The sequence below is a fragment of the Chlamydotis macqueenii genome, chromosome 1, assembly GCF_036417535.1.
Source record: "Chlamydotis macqueenii isolate bChlMac1 chromosome 1, bChlMac1.mat, whole genome shotgun sequence".
Taxonomy (NCBI): domain Eukaryota; kingdom Metazoa; phylum Chordata; class Aves; order Otidiformes; family Otididae; genus Chlamydotis; species Chlamydotis macqueenii.
Window position 1 is genome coordinate 10,573,905 of NC_141556.1, and position 18,379 is coordinate 10,592,283.

General features: G+C 37.6%; 1 protein-coding gene across 2 annotated transcripts in view; it reads left to right on the plus strand.

The window, feature by feature from the left end:
- The window catches only part of PCLO (piccolo presynaptic cytomatrix protein), a 371,716-nt gene that overhangs the window by 211,776 nt on the left and 141,561 nt on the right, over positions 1 to 18,379 (plus strand). Inside the window, exons 7-8 of one of the 2 annotated variants that reach the window (XM_086745649.1) lie at positions 5,624 to 7,832; positions 12,909 to 13,057. In XM_086745649.1, coding sequence (XP_086601775.1) covers positions 5,624 to 7,832; positions 12,909 to 13,057 — 2,358 coding nt within the window. The remainder of the gene's footprint in view (positions 1 to 5,623; positions 7,833 to 12,908; positions 13,058 to 18,379) is intronic. The other variant, XM_086745658.1, reaches the window with a different exon arrangement.

The window sequence follows — 18,379 nt, forward strand, 5'->3', positions numbered from 1 at the left end:
TATTGGTTCTAACAGAAGAAAAAAATATCTTTACAGAGCCTCCAAAGGAGTGGAAACAAAAAAAAAAAAAAAAAAAGCATGAGAAAATCAGACTGACTGGCATCTCAGTGTGCTGTGTAGTGATTTAGAAACTAGTTTTCTGCCTGACTGCTCAGTCCCCAGAGCAAAATACATACAGAAAAGAAAAAGACAGAAAAGGAGTTACATTAAAAGAAAGCTCTAGTATATTACTCATGAAGCAAGGTATTTCCCTCTCATACACAAGGCCAAATTCAGCTCATCAAATTAATCTTCTACTCCCCTTCCCAGCAATGGTACACGAGGCAAGGCAGTGCAGGTTGGCTGATAGTGTTTTACTGATGGTTAGAATTTGTTCAGAGCATATATTCCTCCATTCTCAGCACTGCTGATGAGGCTAGCTTTTATAAATGCATATTTTAATATATATTCCTTACCCTTTAATATATATCCCCTTAATATATGCACTCCTCTCCTTCCCTTTGCCTGTTGGCTTCAGAGATGGGTTCCCACACACTGTGGGGACCATAAAAGTACCCCCATGTCAGCCATAGCTAATGAAGATAAGTTTCTCAGTGTTCTTGCTCTAATGTTTGTTACCAAGGGTTAACAAAGCTGGTCCCTTCCAGTCAGTCGTTACCCCGTAGTAGATGGGTCCAGAAGGGTCCACAAATACTTACATAAGAAACTATTTCTTTGCACAGGACAAGCAACAAAATATTATCCAATATCTCTGTCTGCATCCTACATGAAGATTCAGTTAAGGATTCCATGCTTATAGCAGTCTAATATTAGTGTAATGTGCTAGTATCTTTTGTAATTATCTTTCATTTACAAGCAATTTGAAGGATAGTAAAGTTACGAAAAGATCCTTAATGAATGATAACTGAGTTTCATAGATTCTCTGAAGTAAATTAAATGTTTAAAATAATGAATTGCCAAGATTTCTAACTGTTGTTACTGATACATTTCTCGTGATAAAGAGCACATACTGTAATATACATTACAATTACATACTGTAATACCGAGCAACACATACTAACCCTTTCTAAGTAGAACAGCTTAACTACAATTGCAGTTTTTACTGTGCATTTTGGGGATTTGGAGGGGTTGCATTTAGGGAGTATTTGATACATGAAAAATCACAGATGTGAGAGCTCCAACACAGAGAGCTACTGCACAGGCTTCACTTTCCACTCCGTCACTGCCTTAGTACCCTGCATTGGTCCCCACCTAAAGTTATACCTTTTCTGAATGGGAGAGTAATTTCTGTCCCTCCTCTGCCTGACATCTTTTCTAGATGCTAACCATTTATTCCTAGTAATTTCATTTAACACATTGGTGTGCATCTGCCAGACTGATGCTAGTCATAAGTTTACTGAGCAAGCTTATTGACTACATAGTTCTTCTTGGAAGACAAAAAAAAATATTATTTGCATTGTTTTTCTGGTAATTAGGGTACAGCCAACCTTCTGCTGACATTTCAAGTCTGTTACAAGTCAACATCAGATGCCTCAGGAAATGTTACCCTGCAGAGGGTAGGGTTTTGTTCCTCTAGAGTGTAGAATGGGCTTTCCACCATGCTATTGAGTCTTCAGAAAACTGTGACAGAGGAGTGGCTTCAGCTATGACCCACTTTACCTTTGCGTTTTCATAGCATCACAGACTGTAGGTAGTCTGACATCACTGTGTCTACTATGTGAACAATCTAGTGGTGGCAAACTCTAATAAGGATGCTCTCACTGCAATTATAATTGGTTTGTGCATATGCATGTATGTATACATATTGTATACATTATTTGCAGGCTTTGTCCCTACTTATACCAAAACATATATATAAATACGGGTCTATTTGGTCAGCTCTAAAGGAGACAGAAGATGTTTAAGTTTGTGTTGTGATCACAGAAAATGTTAAAAGAACAATGAATAATGAGGGTTACATATTTTCTACTAAAATCCAAAACAAGAACTATATGAGTTGTGTGCCCAAGTGTGAAAGGTCAGTTCTTTGAGCAAATGAGCATGTCTAGATAAACAGAGAGTGATGAGGATGCAAGAAGAGCACCATATCATATTTAAACAAATTCAGTTGAGAGGAGGAGGAGAAAGATTGAATAACTAGAATCAAACACACTGTTTAGATGTAGAAATTCATTACCGATCTCCTGAGCCATTCAGTTTCCCAAAGTAAATGATCTCTTTAAGACAGAAAAAAAAGCAGTGGAACATACAGGTATTTCTTAGTGCTTAATTGATTCTTGTAGTGGGTCAGAGCCTTGCTGGCCTTGTCAGCAATGCCATCAAATTGGAGGAGACAAAAATAGGTACAAAAAAGTATTTTCAGAAAGATTCACAAGGAATAGGATGGTCATCTCAAAGGCATTATTCCAAAGTCACCACACAATTTAACAGGGTTCACAAGCCTTGGTCCAGATGACCTCTAAAATTTAAAACTCAGAAGATAAAGCATATCAAGACTAGTGTGTATTGACAAGGCATAAAAGGAAGGTTTTATTGAATCTGTTTGCACGCAACCTTCAGCTCAGTGTTTTAAGTTCCTCACTGTGATGTTTTCTTGTGATTGAACTGCAAGACTGAGTAGTGCATTCTTCTTCTATCTTTATTATAAATATGTTGTTAAGTTTAAAAATTGGTTGGGGAGGAGGAAGATACAGTTCCCAGGTAGCATGCTAACATAACTGATGAGGAGAATATCCAGGAAGAAGAAAAAACCCCACACATTTTATCACAGTACTAAATAAAATATATTTAGTTTTTCTTATCTGAATATAAATATCAAGTAAAAATAATTAAGACTCTTTTGTGAAAATAGCATCTGAGAACTAGAGATTATCAATACTTTTTCAAAAGCAAATGGTACATCTTCCTGTAGTGTCTATTAGTCTGAGTTTCTTTGCATGAGCCGACAATGTGCACTTGCAGCCCAGAAGGCCAAGCGCATTCTGGGCTGCATCAAGAGGAACGTGGCCAGCAGATCTCTGCCCTGGTGAGACCCCACCTGGAGTACTGTGTCCAGTCCTGGAGCCCCCAACATAAGAAGGACAATGACTTGTTGGAGAAGGTCCAGAGGAGGGCCACGAAGATGATCAGAGGGCTGGAGCACCTCTCGTGTTAGGACAGGCTGAGAGAGTTGGGGCTGTTCAGCCTGGAGAAGAGGAGGCTCCAGGGAGACCTTATTGCAGCCTTCCAGTTCCTCAAGGGGGCTTGTAAGAAAGATGGGGAAAAACTCTTCAGTAGGGCCTGTTGTGACAGGACAAGGAGTAATAGTTTCAAAATAGAGGGAGGTAGATTTAGATTAGATGTTAGGAAGAACACTAAGGGTGGTGGAACACTGGAATAGGTTGCCCAGAGAGGTGGTGGATCCCTGGAAACATTAAAGGCCGGGCTGGATGAGGCTCTGAGCAACCTAATCTAGTTGAAGATGTCCCTGCTCCTTGCAGGGGGGTTGGACTAGATGACCTTGATGAAGGTCCCTTCCAACCCAAACCATTCTATATGTAGACAAAGATATAAAAACAAGATATGGGCATTTTTTAATAAAATACATTATAAGCTGATGCTGGGCTTTATTCATCAGCAACTTCAGAGTCATCTGAAAAAAAATAATTCCATAAAGTATTATAGACCTTTTAATGAGTGTGTTATTAATAGCTCTTCCCCAATATCAGTGACCATCTGTGACTGCTTCACCATCTGTGATTGCTATTTCAGTTTGGGAGGGGGAAATATCAGTGGTATTGCACTGAATTTACAATAATAATTAATAGCCAACTAGACCTACTGTAGATGATTAATTTGTCTTTGATTTTAAGTATACACTGAGCAAGAGAAAATCAGTTTCTTTGATTTGGTGGCACAACATGAGTTTGGGAAATGGCCACAGAGAGCTGAAAATAAAATCAAATTGCATTTCTTGAAATCTGAAACATGCAAATGTTGATGGTATTCAGATGAAGAGGATGAAAAGAGCTTAAATGGCACTTGAAAAGGTAGTGAATATTTCTTTAAAGATCTGTGACAAATGATATGTTGATTGTTATGGTTTGCTAAGGTTAGGTAACAGGGGAGGGGCAAAAGAGTTTTGTCAACACTTATAAAAAACTTTTACAATTTGTTGACATAATATTAGAACAAATAGATAAAATAGTGATTTATAAATTCCTAATTAAAATTAATCTTGTTGACTTCTTATCTGAGTAAAGTAGCATTTATTTCAGAAGAAATTCTATTCTTAATTAATAACAGTTAATGCTTGCTGAATTGCTGTCATTGCCTGCAGAGGCAGAAGAGTCAAGTTGATTAATGTTCTTTTAACTTCCCTTATTAAACTGTGCTAATGTGTTTCCATATTTTGCCATTAACACGTCTGCATTCTGTAATGGCTGAGGTGATTATTTTTAGTGTATGTGTATAGATCAATCCCTTTTCCTTGACTAAGGCACAATTTGTAAGAAGCTATTGAGGAGATAGGATAGAATTTTGAAATCATTCAAGCCCCACTTCTTAATATACCTACATTGTGCGGGGAGCCTAAATTTACTTCAAAACTAAAAAAAACTATTCAAAAACCCTATCAATTTAGGATGTAATTTAGATTGCATCTAACCAATTGCATTACCTAGTTTCCTAGTTGATGAAGAGAGATAGGCATCTCCAAATAATGACTCATCAGTATAAGGTAGATACTTCTCCTAGATTGAGATGAATCCTCCATCTACCATTAACTATGGTGAAATCTGGACAGAACTAGATTCCTGTATTTTTTACACTGCTTAACTTTTTTTTAAGTTTTAAGCTGTAGCTTTGGAACTGGAACAAATTTAATTTTAAAAAGTCTTCAATTAAGTGAAGAGAGCACATCCCACTTTTGCAAAGCACAAGAATCTTCCCTGAAAGTATCTATGTAGCAGCAGAGGTGAGGCAAAAATTACAAGACCAGCTAAGAACTACCTGTTGTACCAGATGTATTGGCACCAGAAAGTCCTGCTTTGGAGTCTGGATTTCAGTACAAGTTATAACTGTTATAACAAGTTAAAACTGCTCAAGTATAACTGTGCTTGGTGTCTGGCCTAGAGACTTCTGTTTGATTGTCCAGATTATACATGTATTTATATACAAATGTGTATATATGTGCAATTATACTTTTACATATTCTTTTCTATTAAATGTTATATAAAAGGAAGGTGCATAGATCTATATATATATTCCACTCCCACACACACATGCACTGTATATGTTTATGTATAAGCATACAGAAATTTGAAAAAAAAAACCCTTTTAAATTATGGTCAATTCAATTTCACTAATATTAAGTAGATTTGTCAATCTTAAGGTAAACAAAGTCCTAGTAAGTGTCATCTTTATTTTACATTATATTGCTTATCTTCCTGACTTTTGGCAGACTGATGGCATTTTTTTATGCCATTTTCTGCTGCTTATTCACAGATACCACAAGCTTTCCTCTCCGTTAGAGAAAGTATGTGGTTGATATAAACCCATGCCATGAAAAAAATTTAAACAACTTGTGATTAATCTGTGATCAAGCCTCCAGAATAGGGATTCAGTCTTGTTTCTTCTGTTGCAGACTAAAGGTTCTTCAAGCATAACTCCATCAGGCACTCAAAAGAAGGTGAAGAGGACTCTGCCCAACCCACCTCCAGAGGAAGCAGCAGCAGGAACTCAGTCACCATATACTTCTGTGGGATCAGTTTCACGCAGAAGGATTTGTAGGACCAATACTATGGCCAGAGCCAAAATTCTTCAGGATATAGACAGGGAATTGGATCTGGTTGAACGTGAATCAGCCAAGCTTAGGAAGAAGCAAGCAGAGCTAGATGAGGAGGAAAAAGAAATAGATGCCAAACTGAGATACTTGGAAATGGGCATTAATAGGAGGAAAGAAGCCTTACTAAAAGAAAGAGAAAAGAGAGAGCGTGCCTATCTCCAAGGAGTAGCAGAAGAACGTGACTATATGTCAGACAGTGAAGTTAATAATACCAGGTCAACCAGAATAGAAACTCAGCATGGCTTGGAAAGACCACGTACTGCACCCCAGACAGAATTTAACCAGTTTATGCCACCACAAACCCAGCCAGAAACACAGTTTGCCCCTGCTACAAGCCCATATGCTCAGTATCAGTATTCATCTCCTGCCCTGCCAACTCAAGCACCAACTCAGTTCACACAGCAATCACATTATCAACAACAACAACCTTTATATCACCAGCAGGTTTCACCCTATCAGAACCAGACAGCTTTCCAAACAGGAGCTACTATGTCCTTTACTCCACAAGCTCAACCTCCACCGTCTCAACAGCCATCATACCAACTCCCATCACAGATGATGGTGATACAGCCAAAGCCAAGACAAACCACATTATATTTGGAGCCTAAGATAACAACAAACTATGATGTAATTCGCAATCAGCCTCTCATGATAGCACCAGTTTCAACTGACAATAATTATGCAGTTTCCCAGCTGAGCAGTAAATACTCTACCTTGGACTTAAGGATAGGACTAGATGAGAGAAACAGCATAGCAAGCAGCCCTATATCAAGCATATCTGCAGATTCATTTTATGCAGATATAGACCACCACCATACACCCCGAAATTATGTGCTGATTGATGATATAGGAGAACTTACTAAAGGAACAGGAGCTCTTGGTTCCAGTTTTAGCCTCCATGAGAAAGATCTGACCAAAACAGATCGACTGCTTCGCACAACTGAGGCCAGGAGAGCACAAGAAGTGTCAGACTTCCTAGCACCACTGCAGACTTCTTCTAGGTTACATTCCTATGTTAAAGCTGATGAAGATCCAATGGAGGACCCTTATGAGCTCAAACTTCTGAAACACCAGATAAAACAAGAGTTCCGTAGAGGTGCAGAAAGTCTTGATCATCTGGCTGGCCTGTCACAGTATTACCATGCAGAGGGCAGCTACAGGCATTTTCCAAAATCTGAGAAATATAGCATAGGTAGGCTTACTCTTGAAAAACAGGCTGCTAAGCAGCTCCCAGCAGCTCTCCTTTACCAGAAGCAGTCAAAACACAAGAAAGCTTTGATAGACCCTAAACTAACAAAGTTTTCACCTATCCAAGAAAGCAGAGACCTTGAGCCTGACTATTCAGGCTATATGACTTCTAGCACTTCAACACTTGGGGGAATTACTACTAGGGCAAGGCTTCTTCAGGATGATATCACTTTTGGCCTTAGGAAAAACATCACTGACCAACAGAAATACATGGGGCCACCACTGACTTCATCCATTGGAGCAGGCCTTGGGACTGCACTAGGTCCAACAATGAGATCCACATTACAAGATGAAGCAGACAAGTCTTATAGCAGTGGTAGTAGATCTAGGCCCTCATCTAGACCCTCCTCAGTTTATGGGCTTGATTTGTCATTGAAAAGGGATTCTTCCAGTTCTTCTTTAAGACTGAAAGCCCAAGAAGCTGAACCCTTAGATGTTTCATTTAGCCATGCAGCACCTTCTGGAAGAACTAAACCCACCAGTCTACCTATTAGCCAAAGCAGGGGAAGAATCCCAATAGTAGCACAGAACTCAGAGGAAGAGAGCCCACTAAGTCCCGTTGGCCAGCCAATGGGAATGGCAAGAGCGGCAGCTGGACCCTTGCCACCAATATCTGCAGATACCAGGGACCAGTTTGGATCGAGCCATTCATTACCTGAGGTCCAGCAACATATGAGGGAGGAGTCACGAACTCGAGGCTATGATCGAGATATAGCCTTCATCATGGATGACTTCCAGCATGCCATGTCAGACAGTGAAGGTAAATTAGGCCTCAGACCGGTATCTTACTATCACAACACAAATCCTCATTTCTATGCATGTGTCTAATTTTTGTTATACTTCAAAGATTTGTTCTGTTCTTTCTGTTCCTTGGTACATCTTCTGTGTATCTACATTTTTGGGGTTTGATTTGTTTTGTTTCATTTGATATTTTTTATTCTACCTTAACAGCAGTTTCTGAATGGTGTTAAGCTACTCTAGCATGCTCACTGTATTGTAGTTGAATTGCTTTCCTTTTGGTTTGCTTGTGCATTTTCCTTTTCACTTGTTGATGTCTAGTTTTCTAATGATACTGTGTAGAATATTCCATGTCCAATACAGACCCTACCATCAGTCTTTATGTGGAGCTTTCTCCAGTGACTGTGAATCATTGAACTTACTTGCAATAGTTTTTGTTGGGATTTGGAAATAATCTCCCAAATCTCTAAAAAACTCTAATTTTATTTGCATGAAATTTCATTATAGAATCCAAGAACTGATAATTCCATCTCCCGATGCACCACTTTAGATCTGTGTTTATAGAGAAATAGTTTGTTCATTAACTACAAGTTGTATGTTAGAACCATATAGAGCTTAACGTGACAGCAAAATAACGTTCTACATATGGTTTGTTGAAAGCATCCTGTTATGTGGACTTCTGTGCATTCATAATTGTGATGATGTAAGATAATTTGTCATTTGGATAGTGCAAGACAATCGCATCCTTCAATAAACTTGCATAAAGTATTTTACTTCTATTGATGGATTATGCAGCATAGCTGATTTTATATGTACCCCATACAATATGTCTGCCAAATAAGCACAAGAGTTTATCTCACTGAGGTTCATGAAAGGAACCTTTCTGATGTATTATAAATGGTGCAATTAAAAATGTTTTTTTTCTGAATAAGTGCAGCAGAATGTTAAAGCTGATGCTGAGTACTAAATAATTGCAAATTATGTATCGATTTTGTTTGAGTCACTTCAGACTTAATATATTCTAAATTGTTTAAAAATAATAGACAGTTTGAAAGAAAATGAAATTAATATGTTCAAAATTGTATGCACTCCCGATAACTTTTTCTGATGTGTATTTACTGCACAATAAAAGAGACTTTGCATGTGCTATATTGTCTGTAAATGGCAATGATTGTCTCAAAAGACACATTTGCATGATTATGAAGTAGTATGGTTTATTTTTCAGGTTTACATTAACCTCAATGTTCATTATTGCATTATTGCTTTTTTACATATGTTGAATCTTTCATAAGTGTTAGAAAATTGAATCTATTTGCCTTCCTGATACTAAAATACATTTAAGGATTTTGTTCTGTAAGCTTCTTTTTCATTTTTCTTAGATATTTACAACCTCCTCATGAATTCCATGTATCAGGTGACGTTTAGGATCATCAGCTTTTTTGATTTTTATCGGAAGTTTAAGTGTTTTCTCTGTTCTTAAATTCTTAGCACGCAGAGTCCTATAATTAAATCTGAAGGCAATTGAGAGGAACACCTCAAGTTGCAACTTAGATCATTCTTCTTAAATAAGTAGATGTTATCTTGTCTCAACCCAACTTGTAACTTTTAAGGGTAATTCTAGGGTCACATTGTGAAAGACACAGGACTTTTCCTCCTGCAAACTAAAGAGAACCAAACTGGACCAAAAAAAAAAAAAAAGTCTATTTGGTGCTATTCTGCCTCATATAAACAGGTCATAGGGAGTTATATTTCTGCCCTACAGTGCATTGTGTTTCTGTTATATGTTTGTACAAGGCATACATGTTACTTTTTAGGTTCAACATATTTTGGTTTTAAATTAATCTCTGATTAGTTACACTCTTTCAGAAGTATTCTAATTCAATTCACATGTTCCTTATTAGATCGATATGTCCCTGAGTACCAGAGCTTCCACTTTCAGCAATATTTTTCTAATTTGTATCAAGCTTTTGTTTCTTCAAATAGCTTATTTTTATGCCGTTTTATGTAAAGTCTTGGGAAATCAAAATACTTTATGACATTGTTTTCAAATATACTGTCTAATAGTGAGTAACTTGAATTGAAAATAATTCATATAATTTGAATGTAGGATTAAAAAAATGCAATTACAGTTCTCCAGAAAGTTTTAGCCTTCTTTTCTCCAGACTGCACTTTTCTCTCTAGTGCCCTGACAGTGGACAGTTATTCTGGAGTGTTGCGTGAAGCCTTTTAACACAGTTTGCTTTACTTTTTCTTTTTGTTTTAAAACAAAGGCTTATGATGTTGATAAGATTTCATTAAAAGAAATCAGTCTTAAGCACTATCTTAGGAAAACTCTTCTTGTGCTAAAGCTTGAATTTTCATCTTTAGAGACTTTTAAAAATGAATGTAAGTCAAGATATTAAGTTTAAATTCTTTTTCTTCAGTTCAAATTGAGAGATGTGCTTGACTTCCTGTTCATTTTTTGTGTCACATTCCATAACAAATACCAGAAGAGAATACAAATAGGACTTTGAGGCCAAATCTTCTAGTTTTCACTAAGTATATCTACATATTTTAGCAAATCTTAAAACCATGCTTCGTCACATAAGTAGTACCTACACTAGGATTCCAAACTTCAAACAGGTTAAGAAAATAGCTTTAGTGTCAAAGGAACATAACGTCCAGAGGTTTCCATTGAAAATAAATAGTGTTTTGAGCTTTTGAAACATTTGATATTTTCTCAGAGTTCCAAGTACCATTGAAGTTCTGGTCCAGAAAGTACCTCTTTATTAACCCCACAGTTGCCACAGTTTCCACAAACTGTTAAGTGTGTTGAAGATACCAATTGTGAAGCTAGTACACAATTTTATGAATATAAATAGTTCCTGCTGGTCAGCTGAGAACACATAAAATATGCCTTTTCTCACCTAAAGATTTTTTTTTCTTTTATATGCTAATTTTTTTTTAGTTCTACCATAGTGTTTAGAAGTTTAAAATTGAGCCATGAAGACATCAAGACAACAACACAGCTGATTCCTTGTAATTTTTCATCTGTGGGATTTAAAGTGATCACTGTTAGTTCTCTGATAATGTTCCTTGGACTCCACAGCTGTTCTCAGGCTCTTGGCTTTTCTCAGGTTTCCAGCTGAAACAAATCCTAAATAATCAAGCCAAAACCAGTTGTGTGTGAGCGTGGTGTGTGTGTGTCTATATACACATGCATACATACCTTTTTAAATATCATATAAAATACACACATTCATCAAACTCTGATAAGAGAAGTAGGCTGGTCGGAACTGCTGTATGTGATTCTATGTATATGCTAGCTTTTCTAAACAAGAAATCCAGCAAAAGTTATTTCAGCTGAGACAGGAGGAGAAGAAATATATTCTTTCTTCTGCTCAGCTAATGGCACAGATTATGATAGTCCGTATTAGTATCTGGGATCAGAAAAATTATTAGGTTCTTATGTAAGCTTCAGTAAGAAGTTCTGTCAGAATGAGTTATGAACCAGCCTGTTACATGCAGGCACTAGTCAATTGGCATAAAAATGTGAAGCAAAAAAAGATTTGCCTATTAGATCATAATGGTTTATTGAGAACAATTGATCAATAACTAATCAATAGCCAGACAAGCATCAACATTTAATAATGTTTCTATTTAATTCGTATATACTGATCTAAATAATATTTTCAAACCATTTTTTATTAGACCAAATTTGTGCAGTTGGGAAGGAAGAGAGTGCATAATATCTGAACCAAGATTAAGAGTTGTCCAAAGGTGTAGTATAATATCGGATGTTGGTTTTACCACATTAAAAATATTATTTTTCAAAAATCACACTTTTTTTTTCTCTTTTTGGAGAAATTTAATAAAATAATAATGAAGAAAACAAAACTTGTTTCTTCATCCTGTTAAACTTTTTCCCAATTGTTTGTTAAACAAACTAGATTATGTTTGTTTTAACAACTAAATAGAGAAGGTTCTGTGCACTACTATCATTTTTCATTTTAAATTCTCTTCTGTGACACAGAACAATTGCATTCACTCTTGTTACTATAACAACAGCTGACCTTATTTAAAGTTTGCAATTTCTGGTGGTTTTGCTGAAACAAATATTATTTTTTATTTGAAATCCAAATTTATCTTGCTTATTAAGGCATAAAATTCAAACTTTTATTATGTTCTAATTAGCTGCACATTGTTTTGGTTTACACTGAGGGGTGACATCAATGACAATCTGTATGTTGTACAGTGGAAATGTTATTAAACACATGGGAGCTGATTCTGATGCCAGTGGCGTGAAACCTGTGTCAGTTGACCCAGTAGTCAGTAGGCATAAATATGTGTATTTGCAAAACTGATTTCAGTGAAACAGTATTATTTGATCCCCAAAGGATATCTAATACAATAGATTTTATACAGGTTTACAACTGATAAGAACAAATGTAAGAACATTAGTCTTACAGAATTATTGCAAGAAGAGCATTCTGGCTAGATTTCCATACACAAAGGTTCATACAGCAAAATCGGGGGATGGAATTCAAAATGGCAACACCTGCAATATTTCTGCTTAGAATTAAAAAAAATATAATTTCATATATTCTTTCATTTGGGATTATATTGATTTCATAAAGGAGTCTCAGTTTTATTATAAGTAGTTCTAGATTATTCAAAAAATATTTGGAAAAATATTCAGTTCAGAAGATTGAGAATTAGTGGAGGTTAGGTTGTGAGGGTTGTTTTTGGAAGGTTTTATTTGTTTTTTTTGTTTTTTTCTTAACTTACTGCAAAGTAACTAATTGACTAATTTTTTTTTCAGAAACTTTTTATAAATAGGTGAAATCTGCAGTGTGTTTCTGAGCTGCCAGAAGGAAGGAAATGGCTATAGCACTAGTATTTAATATCCTTAGTTTTGACATAAAGAGAATCTTCTCACTTTCCTATATCACAAACAGCTAAATTATGCCTGAGTTCAATGTCTCAAGTCTCGCCTGTAACTTTGCTTTAGCTGCATGGCCAATTAGTAACCACTATGCATGTTTGCTATGCACAATGCACATTATGCCCTTTGCCCAGCACTGGATCAGAACATTTGACCTGTCCTTGGTTTTCAAAGCCTATCACCTCCGTCGTGAAGAAACAGATTGGTTTGACAAGCCCAGGGAATCTCGTTTGGAGAATGGACATGGCCTTGACAGAAGACTGCCAGAGAAGTTGTCCCACTCTCGACCACCAAGTCAACACCAGGATCAAGTAAGCTGTCAAGTAAGTTCTGTCTTTAGTTTTGTAAATGTTGGACAATTTAATCATAGATCCAATAGTGTAGAGACTACAGGCTTAATCAAATTCCAGCTACATTCAACTGGAGTGCTGTTCAACCTGTATTTGTCATCAGTACTTGATGATGAAATTAGAATAATATCCATCTGCAATTCCGTAATAATTTTACAGGTTATCTTTTGATTTTTGAAACAATCTAGGAGGTTTCTGGAGTGTGCGGAAGGTAACTTCCTGAGCTGGTGAGCAAACCTACCAGGGAAGGTGCCTCACTTGACCTGTTGTTTACAAACAGAGAAGGACTTGTGGGAGATGGGGTAGTCAGAGACCATCTTGGGCTCCATCAACCATGAAATGTTAGATTTCTCAATTCTTGGTGAAGTAAAGAAGGGGGTCAGCAAAACCACTACCATGGAGTTCCGGAGGGCAGACTTTGGTCTGTTCGCAACACTAGTTGAAGGAGTCCCTTGGGAGAGAGTCCTGAAGGGCAAAGGGATCCAGGAAGGCTGGACATTCCTCAAGAAGGAAGTCTTGAAGGTGCAGGAGCAGGCTGTCACCATGTGGTCTAAGACAAACTGTCAGAGAAGACAACTGGCCTGGCCGAACAGGGAACTTTTCCTGGGACTCAGGGAAAAAAAGGAGTTTACCACTTTTAGAAGAGGGGTGGGCAACTCAAGAAGAGTATAAGGATCTCGTTAGTCCATGCAGAGAAAAAATTAGAAAGGCAAAAGGCTAGCTAGGACTCAATCTGACTACTGTTGTAAGAGCATTTGTTAACATTTTTGTTAAAAAATGTTTTTACAAATACATTAACAACAAAAAGAGAGCCAAGGAGAATCTCTGTCCTTTATTAGAGGAATATTGTCACCAAGGATGAAGAGAAGGTTGAGGTACTTAATGCCTCTTTGCCTCAGTCTTTGATAGCCAGAGCAATTATCCTCAGGATAGTCAGCTCCCTGAGCTGTAAGACAGGGATGGAGAGCACAATAAACCCCCATAATCCAGGAGGAAGCAGTTATCTACCTGCTACACCACCTGGAGATTCACAAGTCTATGGGGCTGGATGGGATCCACTCAACAGTACTGAGTGACCTAGCAAAGGAACTTAGCAAGCCACTCTTCATCATTCATCAGCAGTCCTGGTGAACAGGGGAGGTCCTAGAAAACTGGAGGCTTGCCGACTCATCTACAAGAAGGGCCAGAAGGAGGATCTGGGGGACTACAGGCCTGTCAGCCTGACCTCAGTGCCAGGGAAGATTATGGAGTGACTCATCTTGAGTGCGCTCACCTGGCACATGCAGGACAACCAGGGAATCAGGCCCAGCTAGCATGGGTTCATGAAGGGCAGGTCCTGCTTGACCAACCTGATCTCCTTCTATGACCACATGGCCTGCCTAGTGGATGATGGGAAGGCTGTGGATGTTATCTGCCTGAACTTTAGCAAAGCCTTTGATACTGTCTCCCCCAGCATTCACCTAGAGAAGCTGTTGACTCATGGCTTAGACAGGAGTACTCTACGCTGGGTAAAAAACTGTCTGGATGGCCAAGCCCAGAGAATTATGGTGAATGGAATTAAATCCAGTTGGCGGCCGGTCACAAGCAGTGTTCCCCAGGGCTCAGTACTGGGGCGAGTCCTGTTAATATCTTTATCAATGATCTGAATGACGGGATTGAGTGCTCCTCAGTAAGTTTGCAGATGACACCAAATTGGACGGGGATGTCAATCTGCTCGAGGGTAGGAAGGCTCTCCAGAGGGATCTGAACTGACTGGATGAATGGGACAAGGTGAACTGTATGAGGTTTAACACAATCAAGTGTCAGTCCTGCACTTCGGTCACACCACCACCATGCAATGCTACACGCCTGGGGAAGAGTGGCTGGAAAGCTGCCTGGTGGAAAGGGACCTGGGGGTGCTGGTAGACAGCTGGCTGAACATGAGCCAGCAGTGTGCCCAGGTGGCCAAGAAGGCCAACAGCATTCTGGCTTGCAAAAAGGAACAGTGTGACCAGCAGGAGTAGCAAAGTGATTGTGCCCCTGTACTCAGCACTGGTGAGGCTACACCTCAAATACTGTGTGCAGTTTTGGGCCCCTCAGTACACAAAGGATGTTGAGTTGCTGGAACATGTCCAGAGAAGGGCAACGAGGCTGCTGAAGGGTCTAGAGAACAAGTCTTCTGAGGAGCAGCTGAGGGAACTGGGATTGTTTAGTCTGGAGAAGAGGAGGCTGAGGGGCGACCTCATTGCTCTCTACAACTATGTGAAAGGAGGTTGTAGGGAGACAGGTGTTGGTCTCTTCTCCCAAGTAACTTGTGATAGGACAAGAGAATATGGCCTCGAGTTGTGGCAGGAGAGGTTTAGATTGGATATTAGGAAAAATTTCTTTACTGAAAGAGTGGTCAAGCATTGGAACAGTCTGCCCAGGGAGCTGGTGGAGTCACTGTCCCTCGAGGTGTTCACAAAACGTGTAAATGTGGCATTCCAGGACATAGTTTAGTAGGTGTGGTGGTGTTGGGTTGACAATTAGACTTAATGATCTTAAAGATCTTTTCCAACCATAATGATTCTATGATTCTACCATTCTATATCTGAAAGGAGTTTATATGCTAAACAGAATTATCTATATATTAGGTATTCCTATTAAAAAAAAAAAAAAAAAAAAAAAAAAAAACCAAAAAAAAACCCCAAACCAGTTAGTCCCATTTTACCTATCAGCTTTATCTCATCCAAATTCAAGTCCCTTCTTTTAGTAGTTTGAGGAAAAGACTTGCCTTATCCTGTTTACACTTGTTCCCACTTTTACTTGGTCAGTATAATCCCAACAGTCTGTGAACAAATACGGAATTAATCAGCAAGACTTTATCAATCTAATAATTAGAATGTTTAATTTATTATAGTGAGAAAGATACGATATTCTTCTTTTCAAGCTTGCCAACTTTGAAATCAATTTCACCTTACTATACCATCACGTATCCTCATTGTGTTAATTAAGTTTATGTATTTCGAATCTTTAAGGTCTTCACTTGATTGTTTCAGTTATCATTTTTACTGATTGACTGAGATTATACTCTGTTTCCATGAGATGCAATGGATGCAAGAGAAAGTATTGCATGGCCCCTTTGTGGTACTTAATAGCTTATATTGCTCATGTTAATTCTTCAGGTAACATGCAGACAGGAATATCCTACTGGCATGCAACCTTCAAAACTATTTTACTGGCGAGCAAGATAGAATGTACGTTTTATGAAGTAAGGATGTAGATTTTATGAAGTAAGAATGAAGATCTTATGAAGTAAACATTCAAATATCTTACAATATAAATTGTCATTGGTTTTTATTTTTCCCACTTTTCCTATCTCTAGTTTAGCATACATTGAGATTTACACAGCCTAGGTTGTACTGAGCCTACCCATTTCTTGTTGAGAAAAAAGTTTTACAAACTACGAGTTTTACAGGAATCTAGTCAAGTAAGTCACTTTATGAACCAGCTTCATTTCAGGATAAAGGATGTTTTAGAGTCTTCACAGCTCTTAATGCCACTGGAAACAGATGAAAAAGCAGCCTATCTGAGTATGTTAATCCTCATGGCAAACAAGAATTATTCTGAGCGTACATATAATTCTGAGCATACATAATTGTATTTGACCACTACAGCATCATGGTGTAAAATTAAAAATTTACCTTGAAAATCAGATTTGTCCAACAAGAGGGTTACTATTATCCTGAGTTTTGTTATATAGAGGTGGTCAGCCAGATGTATTTAACTTTTAACACTCCAGAGCTTTTGCCCTAGGAAACAGTTGCAGGGCAAGTTGCTAGTCATAAAGATACAATCTTTTTTTTCTTTTTCTTTCTCTTGTATAAATAGCACTACACTAGCATTAGTCGAAAGACTTTGATGAAAATTTTTGGGGAGAAAGGTTTAGAGGCCTGAAAGTTCTTGTTTTCTTGGATTATTTCCAGAAGGAAAATATACTTTTTTTTCTCCCTGAAGCTGTTGTGATATCCTCATGTTTATAGGGAAATACAGATACAGCATTTAAAATCTTGACAAAGGCAGTTTTTTCAAGTTTTGTAAAATCTAGGACGGAAATTGAAGACTGTGCATGTTTTAAGTAATTTCGTGTGGTGCCATGTAAACTCTCTGCAGAAGAAAGTGATGTGAAAGGAGAAGCTTTACAACAGTTCCCTCTTCATCTGTGTCCATCCAGGTTAGCTACTGGCAGTCACCCACCAATACAAAGTAGTATGAGAGTCTCAGCAGAAAGGAGAAATGCTTGTTCTCACCAACTCTGCATCATCTACCTTGTAAAAATGTTATTCAGAGCTTGCGTATGTTAAATATCTTCTGTAAATATTTGTTTGAGATAACTTTTAAAAAATACATTTTCAGACACATCCAAATATGAAGTTACTTTAAGATAAGATAAAAATGGTCAGAGCCATGTAAAAGAATTTCATTAGCTCCGTGTTGAATCCTGGAAGTAAAACACTTAGCAACAGAAGCAAATAAATTAATATTAACATCTCTGGTTTTTAGTGTTCTTTTTATATATTAAAGCTATCAAGAAAAAAAAATAAAAATTCAGGCCAATGAGTGTGTTGAGGCAAAGTAAACATTCCCTAAAGGCTTTTTCAATCCTATGTCTTCCATAACAGTAAAGTTACTGAATTCATTGTCCCATAGAGTCTGTCTCCTGTATCCACAACTCAGCTCTGCTCAGACACCTGTAGAGTCCAAGCATAATGTACTCCAGAGCCAAAAATGGCAAATCATTCTTAATCCTGAACAAGTCCACCTTCAACCAGAGCTTTGTTGCAGAGGCTTTCCCGAAATCAGTTATGAGAACAGTTTCCTAGTTAGCATAGTAATTAAGCCATTGCAAGTCCTTTAATATCCTGTACCGAGGGCAAACCAGCCACAAAAAGAAATCTTTGCATCAGTAGCACTAATCTGTTTCTAATGTAACAAAGTTTCCAAATACAAATATTGACTGTAAATTTTCCATTTATTCTTTGTAAAAAATGTGAATATTTTGCAGACCACTATGATATTTGTATTCCAGAAGATTTTGTTTCACATTTGTGGAACACCAATTTCCTTCCTAGATTAAATCAGAACCGCTTGATTATGTCTCGCAGAGCTTGTAGAATTAAAGGTAATAAGAAAGCACAAGCCTGTGCTTTTGAAGCAAGAATGCAGAAGACCGACAACCCTGAGCTTCCGGGTTTCCATGGATTTCTTATAACACAGTGGATTAAACTCACATACTATATTATTAATATTAAAATATATTTGTTTCTATAGCAACTT